General features: G+C 52.3%; 1 protein-coding gene across 21 annotated transcripts in view; it reads right to left on the bottom strand.

Moving 5' to 3' along the window:
- Window positions 1-583: 583 nt before the first annotated feature.
- The window catches only part of TNS1 (tensin 1), a 62,243-nt gene continuing 47,410 nt past the window's right edge, over window positions 584-15,416 (bottom strand). For all 21 annotated transcript variants that reach the window (XM_072932053.1, XM_072932051.1, XM_072932049.1 and 18 more), the window contains 11 exons: window positions 12,358-12,568; window positions 10,672-11,540; window positions 9,242-9,328; window positions 8,481-8,612; window positions 7,974-8,066; window positions 7,231-7,308; window positions 7,058-7,129; window positions 6,810-6,978; window positions 6,492-6,560; window positions 6,118-6,150; window positions 584-5,057 (listed from right to left, as the gene is read on the bottom strand). In XM_072932053.1, coding sequence (XP_072788154.1) covers window positions 4,913-5,057; window positions 6,118-6,150; window positions 6,492-6,560; window positions 6,810-6,978; window positions 7,058-7,129; window positions 7,231-7,308; window positions 7,974-8,066; window positions 8,481-8,612; window positions 9,242-9,328; window positions 10,672-11,540; window positions 12,358-12,568 — 1,958 coding nt within the window. In that variant the 3' untranslated portion in view covers window positions 584-4,912. The remainder of the gene's footprint in view (window positions 5,058-6,117; window positions 6,151-6,491; window positions 6,561-6,809; window positions 6,979-7,057; window positions 7,130-7,230; window positions 7,309-7,973; window positions 8,067-8,480; window positions 8,613-9,241; window positions 9,329-10,671; window positions 11,541-12,357; window positions 12,569-15,416) is intronic.

Here is a 15,416-nt window from a genome sequence, read left to right on the forward strand (position 1 = left end):
TTGCCACGCACAAGGGAGCAGGATGACTCCGAAAGGCATAGGGAGTGGTATTTAATGGGAGCAGAGCCCAAACTGCCATCTCAGCAAAGGCGAAGACCCCACACAAGCATCATCCTGTTCCCTTGCGAGAGATGGACCCAAAAGGGTTGACCAAGGCTGAACAGACAGCACCTAAAGGCAACATGGGAAAAGCAACAGGACTTGAAGAGCACCCAGTGACTGCAGGGCAAGCCAGAGAGATCCCTGCTGGTAAACAAAAGCCCAAGCTGGAGCTGGAGCCGTGTCGGAAGTTTGGGGGCTGTCTGGTTAGCCAGCATCTGGTGAACACAAGCTGCGGCTGGAGGCTGACAAGCAGCAGCACAACCCCTCCTTCTTCCCACACCCACCTCCCAGCGTCTGTCCGGGGGCCCCAGTCTGCCATCGAGGAACAGGGAGAACGACAGCCCAGAGAAAACAGCACCCACCAGCTTTTCATATGGGTTCGTGTTTTGGGTTTTTTCCCCCCTGTGCAAAAAACCCAGAGCATTTATTCCTGTGCTCCCTTAAATTTCAAGTTACACTTCCAGCAATCCAAACACCAAGCTGGCATTCCAAGCAACAGTATATTTTATATAACTGGTTCTTTTTTTGTTGTTTTTACCACTTTATAAAGCAATACAATGAACTGCAAAGAATCCGACATCTGTACAATGGGAAGACAATAGCGGAGTGACATTCACACACGGACATGGTGCGACCGAAGCCATCCTTACACGCACGACAACATTATGGGCATAAAGATACAAAATATAATGTATTTTTTTTTCCATCTATATAAATACACAGAAATGGGCGAGTCTAAAAGTTTGAAACTGTTTGTTAACACTGATTAGCAAATAAATCTGTAACATTCCCAAAGTAACAAAGACAACAACAACAAAAAAAAATAAACCCCACGCATAACACAGCGGCGCAGGATCCGCCAACAGAAACGTCATATTGCTTCCTTTTTTCTTTCTTTTTTTTTTTTCCTTTTTAAGGAAAAGAAAAAAAAAAATAGTAACCCCAAACCAACCTCGCAATTTGCAAAACAAACGAACAAAATGAAACAAGCCCCTGCGGGCTCCTTTGCTGTCTGATCATCCTGCCTGCTCCAATGGGAAGGGTTGCCTTTTGTTGATGCTGTTGTCTGGGGTTTTTGGGGCAACTGGTTTCTTTACCTGCCCGACCTGCTGGGTGGGGATTTACTTTGCGCTTTGGTTCAGGCGGTTGAATTCACTGAAAAATCAATGCCCAGAGGCTGGGTTGGGTTTTTCTCCCTACCTGGTTTGTTTTCCATGTGTAATTTGACCAGGAGGCAGCCAGCAAATGTTGCATTCAGAGCAACCCCAAACTCTGCTCAAAACCACGAGCCCTGCTGTCTCCAGCGGTGATGAGGGGCTGGTGAAGACCATGCAATGGTACATCCCATCAGCAGCTGATGATATGGATCATTTCCCAAAATAGCTCCCAGGGGCAGAGCCAAAGGCAGCCCCATTTAATGGGAACCCCACATTTTGTGCATTGCAGGTGCCACTGAGCAGGACAGACAGCAAATTACCTCCCCAGGGAGCATTTCCCAATAGACAGCAATATCAACAGCAAAGGCAGGACGGGCTTCTCCAAAGAACAAACTGACACAAAAAGGGCACGTACATTAAATTTACACACACACAAAAAAAATAATATATATATATCTATATATATATGGGGGAAAGTGCGTTTTTAAGGATATCTTTGGCAAGAATATATGCAGTTCTCTGTGCAGGAAGGAGTGATGTGTCTGTTTTTGTGTGTGTGTGTGTGTGTGTGTGTGTGCTTGTGTGTGTATGTGTGTGAGCGAGAGAGAGATACCATCCGGCTGCTGACAACGGCAGTGTGATTACAACAAAACATATGCTGGGCTTAACTCGTGCAAGCTTGAATCTCAAATAGTATGACTGCACTTGAAAAAAAAACCCAAAGAGTATTTCCTGTCCCTTTCATAAGGAAAAAATATCAACACTAGGTCCCCGCCAGCCCCAGGACCTGGGCAATCCTAAATGCTGCTGACGGTCTCTCCCGGGGACAGAAAGGGTTGTTACACCTTAAAACCTTCTTTAAAAAAGGAACTAAAGGGGGAAAAAAGTGCCTTTAAAGGGAGCTGATAAACATCCGGCTACATCATTGGAAGGTGACTAGCTGTGTGTTAAAAAAACAATACAATCATCAGATGATTTTGTTAGTGTTCGAGATTTGGATACAGTCTAAATTTTCAGCTAGTGGGTTAGTGGGGAAGCCGGGAGAGGCTCAGGGCCCGAAGCAAGTGTGATGCTATTGGCAGGTATCTGCTGAGGTTGGCTTCTATGCAACATCTCTGGGGTGCTTAGATCTGCTTCATTTGTACGGGGAGAAAAAGAGAAATAGGAGTTCCAAGCACCAGTTTCCAAGGCAGCAGATTAAAATAAAATTACATTATTATAATCTCTTTTCTTAGCAGTGAGAAAACCAAGTCTGAAAAATAGAGGCTTTCAAAAATATATCTTTATATATCTATAAACACAGTGTTTTCTCTGATGGGTGAATGGCAGGGTGAGGAGATTACGGGTGAGATCGTCTCTTGTCTCGCTTGAATTTCGCAGAAGGAGGGAATCACTTTTTGGAAGCATCAAAAATTAAAAGATCTCTGCATCTGTGTGGCCAGGGAGCCAGGGAGGGGGAAACCCCCCCCCAGAACCTCCTGTCCCACCACCATCTCACAACCAACTCCTCGCTACCCCTCCTTTCACACTCCAGTACATCAGCACAGCCCTGCAGCCCCGTCCGGCCGCCCACGCCGCTCACTCCCCCGCGCACACACACACACAGACCCCGCACACACGCACCGTCACACAGCCACCCCGGCACAGGGGCCCCCGCCTCTTCCCCCATCTGTACTTTGCCTTGCTCCGGATTTTCTTTTAACATGCAGGTGTTTCCCCAGGGCAGGGGAAGGAGGGGGGATATAGTAGGGGAGATATGATGCGCAGAAAGCGATATGGCAAAAATAAATATTTTTGGAGCGTAAATTTAACCTTTTTTTTCCTCCTTAAAAATTCATTAGCTTACAGTATTTTGTCAGTATAGCTTGTATATATAATATAGCTATCAAGGCAAGGGTGGTCCACGGGAGACAAGCTCTCCAGGGGACTGCAGTGCTACGTGTCTAATTTTTGTCCCCAAAAGACTATCTGGGCCACTTTGCACTGAAAACTTTGCCCAAAAAACCTCTCAGGGGGCGTACTGGCAGCAGAGGGCTCAGCAATGACCCCACAGCTCCAGCTGGACCATTCCCCCTGCCCTAAACCTGCACATGTGACTGAAACATCCTCTGCCCCCTCCCCAGCACCATAGGGCTGGGACCTCCACCTGCTGCACCCCCACCATGACCTCTCCCTCTGCAGTGGCACAGGGGCCTTCTGCCCCTCTCTCCACCCAACTTGCCCTCCTCACCTACCTAAGGGAAAGCTAAAGCACTGAAATCACTGCAAAACTATGGTGCATTTCAGGGGCACAAGCCTCAAACCAGATGGTTTAGGGGGTACACATGCGTCAACCAGGGTGGCTCTCAGAGGACCTGTTACCTCCCCACTGAGCCAAAGCTGCCCAGCCACTGCAGGTCTCTTTACTTTTTTTTTTTTTATTTTCTTCCTTCTTTTTCTTTGTTTTTTTAACGTGGCCTCCAAAACAAAAGGAGAAAAAAAGCGCCTGAGTTACTTGTAGTCATTTGCCTTTCGTGCAACTTGAATGTCCATGCAATTTAAAAACCGCTTGCGTGTCTCCGAAGAGCTAGATAGGGGTAGCCACGGGTCTGCTGCTTTGCACAGGGAACCCACCCGTGCCAGCATCCGCTATTATTATAATCATTATTATTATTACAACTATTCCTTTCCTTTCTCTTTTGCTTTTTTAGTGTTAAGAGAATGTGACAGGCCGCAGGAGAAAACTGTCAAATGGGACTAGTGACAGGAAGGAAAAGGGGAAGATGGGAGAGGAGGCAACTTTCTGCATCCTCCAGGTTCCTGGGGAGTATCCACCTTTCCCAGGCACTGGGTGGCAGGAACCCCCACACCTCCTCACAGGCTGGGGGGCACAAGAACCCCTGGGGAAAGTGGAGAAACAGCGTGACCCCCCCACCTCCAGGTGGGCTCACAGCGTCTCATCTGTGATTATGCTGGGCTCTGGGTTAGCAAGGGTCAGCCCATGGCCAAGTTCCCCAGGGATTGGAAGGTTCAGGATCAATTTCCCCATGCCCCCAGCAAGTTACCAGGTCATGAGCAGGTTTTAGGGGAAGCACAGGGACCAGTGAGGACCCTCCTCTGCAGCTGGACAAGGGAAAGTTTCTGAGAGCATCTCCTCTGGTGTCCCATAGATGCAGTGCATGCCATTATCTCCTACAGGTCAGTTCAAACATACAGCAGATGGAGCTGCTGGGATGAAGCTTCTTCCATGGGTTTTGCTAGTTGCCTCTTTTTTTTCCAGATGGAAAACACCAGTCATGGTCCCACATTCAGTCCCAAATGGCTGTCACCACTTGAGGCCATGATGCTGAAAGCTGGAAACACACCTCTCACTGCCGCCTTTGCTTTGGTCACCTTCCCTGCAATGGGACATGCATCCTGTCTGGCGTGACTTCGTGGCTCTCTTTCGTAGGTGCGTGGCTTTGGTTCCTCTACGTGTGTGTTTGGCTTGTGTTGAGTTTTTAGGGGTTTTGTTGGTGGTTTTTTGTTGTTTGCTGTTTTCCTCCAAAAATCCAACCCTTCCCCCCCCCTCCCCCCGATTCACTTCCCTCTCCCACAATGCACTTCCTAACACTCCTTCTCGGATCAGCTCCAAGTCCTTCTCCAAAATTCAAGAATCACCCGCAAGTGCCAGCTCATCTCTTCTGGCCAGAGCCAAGCATGACCCTGGAGACAAAGTTGACGATGGCTGCAGCTGGCTGGTCTGGGTCCAGCTCAGCAAAGAGGTGGCAGATGTTGTCTGTAGTGCTCCCTTGCTTCCTGGCCACAAAGCCAAAGAGCCTGTGTGGGGAGAAGGCAAGAGGCTCAATATTGCTCCTGCATGGATTATTGCCACCCCCTTCCAACAGGGTTTTGTCCCGCTTCCCCTCTTTAACATCCATCTCTCACAACACAGAGGGATACATCCCAAACCAGCCTGCATGAAGGCCCATCTCCTCTTATCCTTGCTGCAGTCTCTTTGAAGGCCAAGTTTCAATCATTTCTTGACCCAACCGCCCTTGCTCTGAACATCTCTGCCACCCTTCCCAAGTCCATCCCAAGGAAGGGACTGCTGGGAAGGATGGATGCTCACTACAAGGGACCTTCCAGATGATCAAAGCATTGCCTTGGTTTGGCCTCTTGAAGCCAGAGGTGAAACTGGCTGGCCATTGGGTTAGACCCTCTAAGAGATGAAGGCCATGCAAGGACACAGGAAGCTGAATGAGACCATCTGGTTATTTCTGTCTGTCTCTCCCCTGATGAATAAAATGTCCCTTATTTTTTTATCATTAGAATGTGCAAACTCAAGTTATAAATACAGGGAGAACAGAATGTGAGACAGGCCCAGGCTAGGGCATTTCTAATTGGGGAGGGGAAATATTCCAGCAGCTGGACATCCTAATAAAAACCCCTTCGCTCACACAATGGCTAAAATTAGTGGGAGCTGGCCCCTGCAAATGGGCTCAGCCAACAGCTCTGTGCTCCCATGGGTCAGGACAGGAGGAAAGGGAAGAGATGACCAGTAGCTCACATGCCATCAGCATAACCCCAGGTCTGCTCCATAAGCTGGTTCCCAGTTATTCCCCAACTCTCCCAATGCTTGGAGAGTTTCCAGTTTGGTCAGTTCAGCAAGAGTCATGCCTGCTCTGACCAGGAATTTGGGGCTAAAAGATGCATCCAGAGTCCCAAGACTATGTTCTCATGCTTGGGTGAAACACTCTTGTAATGAAAAGCTAAGCCCATCTCAAACACAGCCAGGATGCCCTGCACAGGGCATCTCCCAGCCAATGCCCAAACACAGGCAGAAGCCACCTCGACAGCAGCTGGGAGGAATCTACTGGGAAGCACAGAAAGTACTTACTTGGCTGGGCCACTGCCATCTGTTTTAGTCCACCTGCAAGGAGAAGAGAAAGTGTGAGAGATGGTCCCTCCTGTACCCTAGAGAGAGACAAGGCCATGATGGGGGCCACCACTGGAAGGCCAGCCTGGCTTTGCACAGGCTTGGCTTTATGGAAGAATTATGCACCCCTCCATCAGCATGAAGGTGCTTGGAGACACCAAAAAGTCACCAAAAGAAGCTGGCACTGCACCACAGGATCCAAGAGGACCTTGCATTCCTGCTCTCTGCAAGAGCAGAGGAGAGAGCAAGCAAACGCACTGCTCCAAGCATCCCAGGAGGCTAGAGGAGTGAAAGGGCTGGGGGGTCATGTGCTCCCCCCAGGTTAGGGCACTCACTTTCGTTCCTGGGGGTCCAAGTCACAGAAGGTGACGGTATTGAGGGGATAGTGTCTTCGGAAGAACAATCTGAAACACAAAGCAGGGAATATCAGGGCCAGGGAAGCTCCACCACTCTCTCACCACAACCCAGCTCCACCAGCCCAGGGGACGCTGCCACAGGTCTCCCATAGGATGTTCCAAGAGTCAAGGACAAAGCCCAGCCATGTCCATGAGGGACATCCTTGACCAACACATTTCCTGAATCACAGTCCTGTTGGCTTTGGGAATGAGCCAACACTGGCTTTTGGCCAGAGAGGTGGCCACGGAGGCCCTTACTTCCTCTGGTTGTCCGTTAAGGTGATGCCTTGTGCGGAGACTTTGAAGTGAACAATGGTAGCCGTGGGTGTGGGGTCAGCCACCAGCGTCTCAGCAACAGCCTTTGAGATGGCCTGGGGGCCCGTCAGAGACTCCATCTCCACGGAGTTGATGAAGAGGACATTGCAGGCTGGAAAGGGAGACAGCAGACGTGGAGTCAAGCAGTATTCCAAGCCAAATTCACCCCACAATAACCCCTCTCAACTCACCTGCACCCTGTTTGAGGAGGTCCGAGGCTGAGTTGGTGGCTGACGCAGAGTCTTTCTTTTCCTCCATGGGATCTAGAAGACACAGGATGGTTACTGGTGCTCCCTGCTTGGAAACCTACCCCCTCCCTGCAGGCTGTAGGAGAGATGCAAAGCCTTCTGGTCCTAGTTCTTACCTCGGTCAGGAATGACCAGCTTGCAGGGCAGGGCCAAGGGCGTGATGGAGTGCTGGTACACCAGCGCTGAGAGACAGCCTGGGGAGAGAGGGAAGATGGTCAGCACAGGGCCAGTGTTGCCAGATGAAGAATTGTTTTCACCTGCTAGGTTAATGCAATGATCCTTTAGCAAAATCACTGGGCTGTGGAACCGCAGAATCCAAAATACGATAACCATTAACCAAGGAAAGGAATAAGAAACTCCAGCTTTCCCTGATTAGGTCACCGTTGCTCTGGGTGGATGGAAGCAGGCTTTTAGGTGAGTTTCTTCACTAATGGTCCTAATGCCACGTGTGGCAATTCCTCTCACTGAAACCACCAAGTAGCCCTCCACAGACAGCTCAGGGAGGGGACAGAGGTCCCAGGGCCACTTTAGCAACAAAAAATGAAACAAAGGTCTTCATACAGCTCCTCAGACAACATTAGTCATGGAATAAATGGAACAAGGGGAGCCCCTGCCCTCCAGCCTCCCAGCAGCATCAGCTGTCCTATGTGTGTGTAGAAAGGTATGTACCTATGCACACAGGCACATTTGTGTGCTCTCATGGGTGTGGATGAACAGAGGCTACAAATGCCCACAGGATTCAGTTACACAGGGACAAGAGGCTGTAACAGGCTCTCCCAGACAGTTCTGCTTTGACAGCATGGTGAAGGCAAGGCTCTCCCAACCCAACCCATGTGGGAAGCACGCTGGGGGCACTTACCAAAATTAGGTTCGTTGGGACATCCTTTTAGTTTCACACCTCGTGAGCTAGTCTCGATGAGGAAGTGCCTCACCAGCTCGTTGGTCAAGTCTCCTGGGAAGAGACGAGATGTTTTCACACCAGAACCACTCTCCTCCTATTACTATGCAGTGCCATTAAGGAACCAGTGCTCCAGCTCAAGTAACGAGTCCCTAAAACTACACACGCCCTCCTCAAATCTGTCCCTTTGCACATGGTCAACCCCAAGACAAGCTCCACCACTGTGCTGGTGGGCTGGAGAGGCTGTGTTGATTTTATTACACTGAAGTCCAAGATGTAGGTGCTCCTGAGCCCTGCACAGCTCAGGGCAGAGGATGTCTGGTGCTTCCCTGTGCCCTGGGAGGCAGGGATCCTGCCACATCAGCACATACCCAAGGGCACGACCAGCTCAGCAGCCCCAGCTGCCCGCTCACCCTGGCTGAACAATGGAAAGCATCTCAGCGTGGGAAGGAGAAGGGCACACAATACCTTTCTTGTTCTGCTGCATGACTGTGGGAGGCGGAGAAGCAACTTTCATGGCGAGGCCATAGGCTCCCCGGAAGGAGTGGCTGTCTCGGATGATGAAAGCCCCTGGCTCCCTGTCCTTCAGCAGGGCAATGGCTGCAGGAGAGAATGGCAGAGCTCAGGGATGATGCATAGTGAGAAACAACACACCCTCAAGACACCAGCAGGTGTGGGCTGGGACAGGGTGCCCCAGCTCCACATCTCATAGCCAGGCACCACAATGTTACCGCACCTCCTGCACATTTGAGTGGGTTGCCAGGCTCATCTCCCCCCAGATCCACTGCCCTTGTGTGGGCATCTCTAGTTCCCACTCTGCCTATCTCTGAGCAACCAAGTACTGGAGAGCAAGGAGGAGCCAAGGCCCAAATGCTGGGTCCATCCCCCTGAAGTCATCCTGCCGCCTCCTTGTTCTCCCCACTCATTTTAGACATGTTTCCAAGATACCTCTGAGCATTATCAACTCAAGATCCAGGCGTTTTGCACCCAGAACTGCAAACATAGATCCACTGCACGCTACAGGGACTGGAGCTCCTCTACCAAGAGGAAGATTTGAAGAGCCCACATCTCACAAATCTACAGCTGAATGAGGCTTCAACCCCCATCTGCAGCAGCCTGAGCAGTCATTATTCACACCTTCACTCTCAACCCAATCCACAAAGGAAATCCTTGCTAATCCCTGTGATCCTAGACACATCCCAGCTCCCAACCCTGTGTCATCTACTTACCCTGCTCCCTGGAGATGTCTGGTTTGTACCAGTACTTGGAAGTATCCTGCACAAACTTGACATTGGCACGAGTCTCGGGACTGATGTCTGCAGGAAAGGGAAGAAAAGGCAAGAAAAAAATTAAAAGATGCTGTATCTGAAACCCTCCATCCAGCCAAAGCATTAATACATCCGCCTCCTTTCAGATCCAGCACATTGCACTAACCTCAGCCCAGTTCCCCATACCCAGACAGGCTGATCACTACCTGGAGCTTATGGGGCTGCTGGGCATCTAAAGCTAAATCCAAGCTTAAGGGCCCTCGAAGGGCTGTGTGTCAGATGAGCCCCTATGGCACACAGCCAGAGATGGAATGGGAATTCTTCATTTAAAAGAAGCTGGCCAGGTGGAATAAAAACTTTTGGAGGAAAGAGCTATGTCTGGAGGTGCCGGAGAGATCCTGATTTCAGAGGACCTTCACTGCTCTCTAATGTTCAAGATTTGGATCACACTTCATAAAAACAATTTTCTTCCCTTATCTTTGCTCTGTGAAGAGGAACTGGACACCCTGAGCAAAGCAGCCCCAGCCCCAGCCTGACTGTGCCTTGTTCAGTGCCCACCAGTGGCACAGCCACAACGGGAGCTGGTCCTCTGGCTGTGAAGCTGTCATTTACTCAGGCAACATTTACAACCACCTGCTTTCCAAAAACAACCAGGCAAACAACCAAGAGGATTGGATAGCATCTCTGCTGGAGACATGTTATCAGCCCCCAGCAATCTGGTCACCATCAGAGAGGCAGAGGGCTCACTCCCCTCTCCAAGCTGCTTGTTAATTGTTAAGGGGTTTAATTGCTCGTGCTTCCCTGCTGGGAAAGGTCCCTGGCCACAGGAGTCACAGGGCAAGGACGAGTGCCAGAGTGCCCACAAAGGGCTGCCTGCTCAGCAGAGAAACTGGCCCAGCAGCCAGAGCCACTGCTGCCCCACAGCTTTATTTCCCTGGTCCTATCAGCCCAATCTTGACGTCACCAAGGTGTCTGTAACCAGAGCTGGCAGACGTGTACCCGGCAGGATGGCACCCAGGGCACGGCACCATTTGAAATGAGAAGGCAGCGCCGCAGCGGGGTCCCAGTGGGGTAAAGCCCTCTGGGAATGGGGCCAATAAGTCAGTCCGTCCCCACGGCAGAGAAAAATCGCCTCCAGGAGCTTTGATCTCCTCATACACATCTCTGGAAGCTGTTTGTGCCAGAGATGCTAGTCGGTGTTTTTCCTGTTTGGATTTGTCAGAAAGCGCAGGAAATGGCCCCAGCCCCAGCGGTGCCTTTGGTTTGCGGATGGACAGGAGGGGTAAATCAGGACATGGCTGCAATCCCTTTCCTGATGGCCAGCAAGGAGGAGGAGGGGAGAGCCCCGAGTGGGGCAGGGGGACACGGGGATCTCCAAGAGCATCCCTTACCCGGCATGGAGAACTTGGAGAAGTCCGGCAGAGTGTGGGAGAAGGCGACGGCGCTCCCACCGCTGGGGCTGGACATGCCGCTGGAGAGGGGCGAGGACATCTTGCCGTTGACAGTGGCATAGTTGGGGAGGCTGTTGGAGCGGTCCCCAGCTGACATGCGCCGCTTCTCAGGCAGAGCAGGCTGCGATGTGGGGCTGCCCTGGCGGTAGGCAGCCGAGTCTGGGGAGGAGGAATGCGGCGTGCTCGTGCCGGGGTAGTACGCTGGGGAGACAGGGAAGGACGGCGTGGAGGGAGGCTGGTAGCCAGAGGAGCTGCTCTGCCGAGACAGTGTCAGGTGCCTTTCCTCTGGGCTGGAGTAGCCATACAGGGGGCTGCCAGGAGAGGTGGCTGCCGCTGCTTGGTGCCTGGACAGGCTGGGGCTCCCTGGTGGGGCCACCAGGTTGCCATGGGCCACCACAGCATGCCTGCCCAGCCCGGGGCTGCCAGGAGCGCCACTCATGCTGGGGTTGATGGCTCTTCGCCCGAAGCCAGGGCTGGGCGGTGTATTCGTAGCCACTGTCCGGTGCAGGCTGCGGGGGCTCCCTGGCAGGGTGTGCACCCCCACCACATTGACCTGTGGCTGTGGCCGAGCTTGGGGTTCTGGCTGGAGGCCAGCTCGGCCATCAGGGTAGTCAGGGCTGCTGTATGCCGAGCCCGGGACCCCTCCTTGGACCATTGCAAATGAAGGTGGAGACGAGTTTTGGCAGCTGCTGTGAACAGAGGGCATCTGTGAGCCAACAGGCGACCGGTACAAGGGCTCAGCTGAGACATGGGGAGGTGTAACCGTGCCATGGGGGCTGCCTTCTGACGGGTAGCTGCGGAGGGAGGCCCTAGGGAGAGACAAAGAAAGGTAGAATTCAGCTCCACCGCTCATTCCTGCTGCTGACTGGTACTGGCACCTTCCTGCATGTGGCACAAGGGAAACTGAGGCACAGAGCCAGTCAGCGACTTGGTTGTTCAGAAGCAACCACGGGATGGGTTCAGCTTCATGGAAGCAACTAGAGGCAGCTTTACCTCCACCATGAATCTCAGTTCCATCTCAAAATATGACCCTGGGGAACAAAGCCTTTTTCCAGTTCTGCTCCCAGCAAACACCTGATTTATTCTGCCCTGCCAGACTATGTGGTTGCAGAACACCTCATGGGCAGGGTAGACAGGGGACAGGGACAATGGCTCCATCTCACCCCAGAGGACTAATGCCTTAGCCAGAGCTAGGGGTTTGCACAATCCATCCCTCCTCCCACTCCAGGGGCCAGGTTCCCAGTGAGAGCTTTCTACGGTCCAGTAACCACCAAGCAACCAGCAGTGACCTGGATTTCTGCTCCTCAGGGCACCAAAGCGTACAGCTGGCCAGGATACCCAAACCCTGCATGGAGAGATGCGGGTCTTTGCAAAGGCAGTTTCCATGTGGGAAGAAGCAACATCCCTGGAGATGTTCAAGAAACAACTGAACATGACACTTCACTTAGTGCTCTGATTTGGTTGGCTTGGTGATGTTGAGTCAAAGGTTGGACTCTGTGATGATCTTGGATGTCTTTTCCAACCCTAATGATTCTGTGACTCTGTGACTGTCATTCTAAGCCTGTGCACCAGCCAGGGTTCAGCCCCAGCCCCATCAGTCCCTGGGACATGCACCCACTGCCTTACCCATCCATGCTGTGAATAGGGCTGCTGGTGGAGACAGGGCTGGGGGTGATGAAAGAGTTGGAGAAAGTGCCATTCCTGGTGGGCACCTCTGGGCCTCCAGGCTGGGCAGGAGGCTGGGCAGCGGGCTGGGCAGCGGGCTGGGCAGCGGGCAGTGTCCCTCCTCTGCCCGTTGTGGCCGTGCGGGCCACTGACTCAACATAGCTCCTGGGCTCTGCAGCAAGAGAGAAGTGAAAACAGATGAGTTTGCATGGGAAGGGGGCCACACCCTTCCCAGGATCCACATTTCACGGCAGTGAAGGCGCTTGAGCTGACCTCCTCCAGCCATGATCCCTTTGCCTGCCACAGCCCCTTCACCCTGGTCTGAGTCAGCGTCCCTCCCACCCAGGATGCCACAGAGAGCACGTCCTGCTCCCTGTTCATCCACAGCCCCTAGAAATAGAGCCCAGCCTGTGCTGTGCTGACTCACACAGGACTGATGACAATGCCCCGTGGTCCGTGCCCTCTGCGGCCCACCTCTGCCAGCCATCTCCAGCAGCAGACCAGAGGGCAACTCCAGCTATTTCCACTGCAGCATCCAACACTTTCACTCCCAGCCCAGCTTGAAACCGGAGCCCATGACCACGACCAAGAAAAGCAATTTTCCTTTAGAGCCGCCAAGCTGTCCCGTGCCAGGAGCAGCGGGCTGGGCTGGCCATTACTAGCCATGGCAGACACCAGACCCAGTCCTCGCTCATACCTTGCCCCCTACCTCCTATTCCACCCAGGCTGGACCCCATCCCCATCCCCCACAGGCCCTACCAAAAGCTGCACCACAGGAAGGGGCTGCAGCTTCAGTCCCATTCCCCCAAGTCCCACAGCCACACCTCGGCCTGCACTACAGCAGATCCACTGGCATCAAATCCTATGGGCCAGGCAGCCTTGCTGGTCCCTGGCTCCAGGCTGGCCATGCCCAAAGCAGTCCTGCAGTAGTAATTAGCATTACAAACATTATTATTGTTATTATTAGTCATAACAGCTGGGCTCTGGCTCAGTCTGCTGGCAAGCTGGTCTGCTCACAGTCAGCAACGCCAATGCACAGCTCCCTGTTCAGAGCTGGAGCAGAGACATGCAAGGAAAAAGACCGTCATAGGTCCCACTCCTTCCCCCACAGCATCTCTGTGCCCCATCTGCCTGTGGAGAGAGGAGGAGGAGTCCCTCCCTTGGGATGATGTCCCCAGCCAACAACCCTAGGAAAGATCTGAGCCAAAACCAGACCTCTACACAGGCTGGGTACCAGCATCTAAGGCAGAACATTCTCAGTGACAGGGATGAGGCACTACCCAGGGCAGCTGCAAGAAATCCATCGCAGCTTAGGTAATTAAATTAATTTTGCAGCTACTCACTTTTCCCCTTCCCAGCTCCCCAGCCCAGACTAAAATTAGCCAGACAGTACATATGAGTCAGCCTGCAAGAGGTTAAGACCATAGGGCTGTGAAAATGCCAGCCCCTTCTAAAAAGGCAGGAGCAGGAGGCTTGGGGGCTGTGCCACAATGAGGTGTGTGGCCATGGTCACAGGTTCCAGTACATTGATTCAATACAGGACAGGAGAAAAGTTAGGAAGTTTCAGGCAGGATTTTTTTAGATTGAAAAATCTGATCTTGCCTCCTTGAGTTTTCTTGGAAGGGACTCTGGAGATGGGAATATGGGTGGGAAAATAGAGAAGCTCTGAGTCACCAAGGAGATGGGCATTTGTTTGGGAATCCCAAATCCAAGCAGGGCTGCACACTGGCCAGAAATCCCCAGCGCTGCATCTGTGTCAGGCTGTTTTAAAGCCTCCTCAGAGCTGACAGCCACACCCTGAGCTCCCACACTGCCAAAGCATCTTCCAACCCCATACACAGGGCAGCCATTCCAGCCAGGATCTGCTAGGCAGAGCATGGAGGGGCAGGGACTGCCCCACCTAGAGTGTGGCTCCTGGAATGTGTGGCTACGTACAAAGGGTCCTAAGCCAGCAGTAAGCCAAAACACCAGTCCCTTCTCAGAACTGTAGATTCAATACCCAAAAATATCATTTTACAGAGGATGAAGCAGGGCAAGAGGCCCATGGCAGGCACTCAGCCTTGCTTGGGGGTCAACCATCATGCAAGGGGACAGAGATGCAGGACAGCTTGAGCTCCTGAGGGTTTAGTGGGAAGGAGAAGGGAGGAAATGTTTGAGTCTTTGGAGACTTAAAGCTGCATAGAAATGGTAAAGCTTGGGGGAACTTACGGGGTAAAAACCTGGTTTTATCCCAGCTTTGCTTCCTTTAATGTATCCAAAAAGCCATCACTGAAAAATCAGTTCTGAAAGTAGAACTTTTTTTTCAAGCAAACACTTTCTCCAGTATCACAGTGTTCAGGTTTTGGTTGTGTGCATTTTGAGAAACTTCCAAGGAGAAATGCTGATGGCTGCTAGGGCTAGAGGAAGTACCGCACCCACCAAGAAGAGACACTCTTTCCCCAAAACCCATCCTGAACATACAGTTCCTCATCCCAGCTCTGAGTGTGCAAAAATTCATTAAAGGAGGAAGCAAAACCACCCAACAACCGTTACCTAGCAGGCAGCACTCCAAGGAATCACAGCCACTCCCAAAGCCTCTGTCCCCACACGAGATGTGCCATCCCAGAGCCCACAATGCCTGTGCCATCAGCACAGCCACACTTGAATTGATGTCCCAGCTCAGCCCCATCCTTGGCATCCCCCAAGTGGCACAACCCAGAGACAGGAGAGGTGGGGGGAATTTGGGCAGCTGCCTGACGGGCAGAAGATGTGCACCAGCTGCTGGTGCTGCACCACTGCCCAGCCGGCTGTGCTGGCAACACACTGGTGGCCTCTGCGCCTGCTGACCTTTTGTGCTGCACTTTGGTTTATTTTTGCTCTGAATGGCAACAGCAAAGCCAAAAGGGGAGGGAAGGAGACTAAAACTGGGGCTGTTGCTCCCAGATCCCCGCCAGGCTCATCCCAAGCTGGCCGTAGCGTGCCAGCATCCCCAGCATGCCACCAGTAAGGATGCGACTCGCTGACAAAGAGCTCTCAGTCCC

Source organism: Taeniopygia guttata, chromosome 7 (assembly GCF_048771995.1).
Source record: "Taeniopygia guttata chromosome 7, bTaeGut7.mat, whole genome shotgun sequence".
Taxonomy (NCBI): domain Eukaryota; kingdom Metazoa; phylum Chordata; class Aves; order Passeriformes; family Estrildidae; genus Taeniopygia; species Taeniopygia guttata.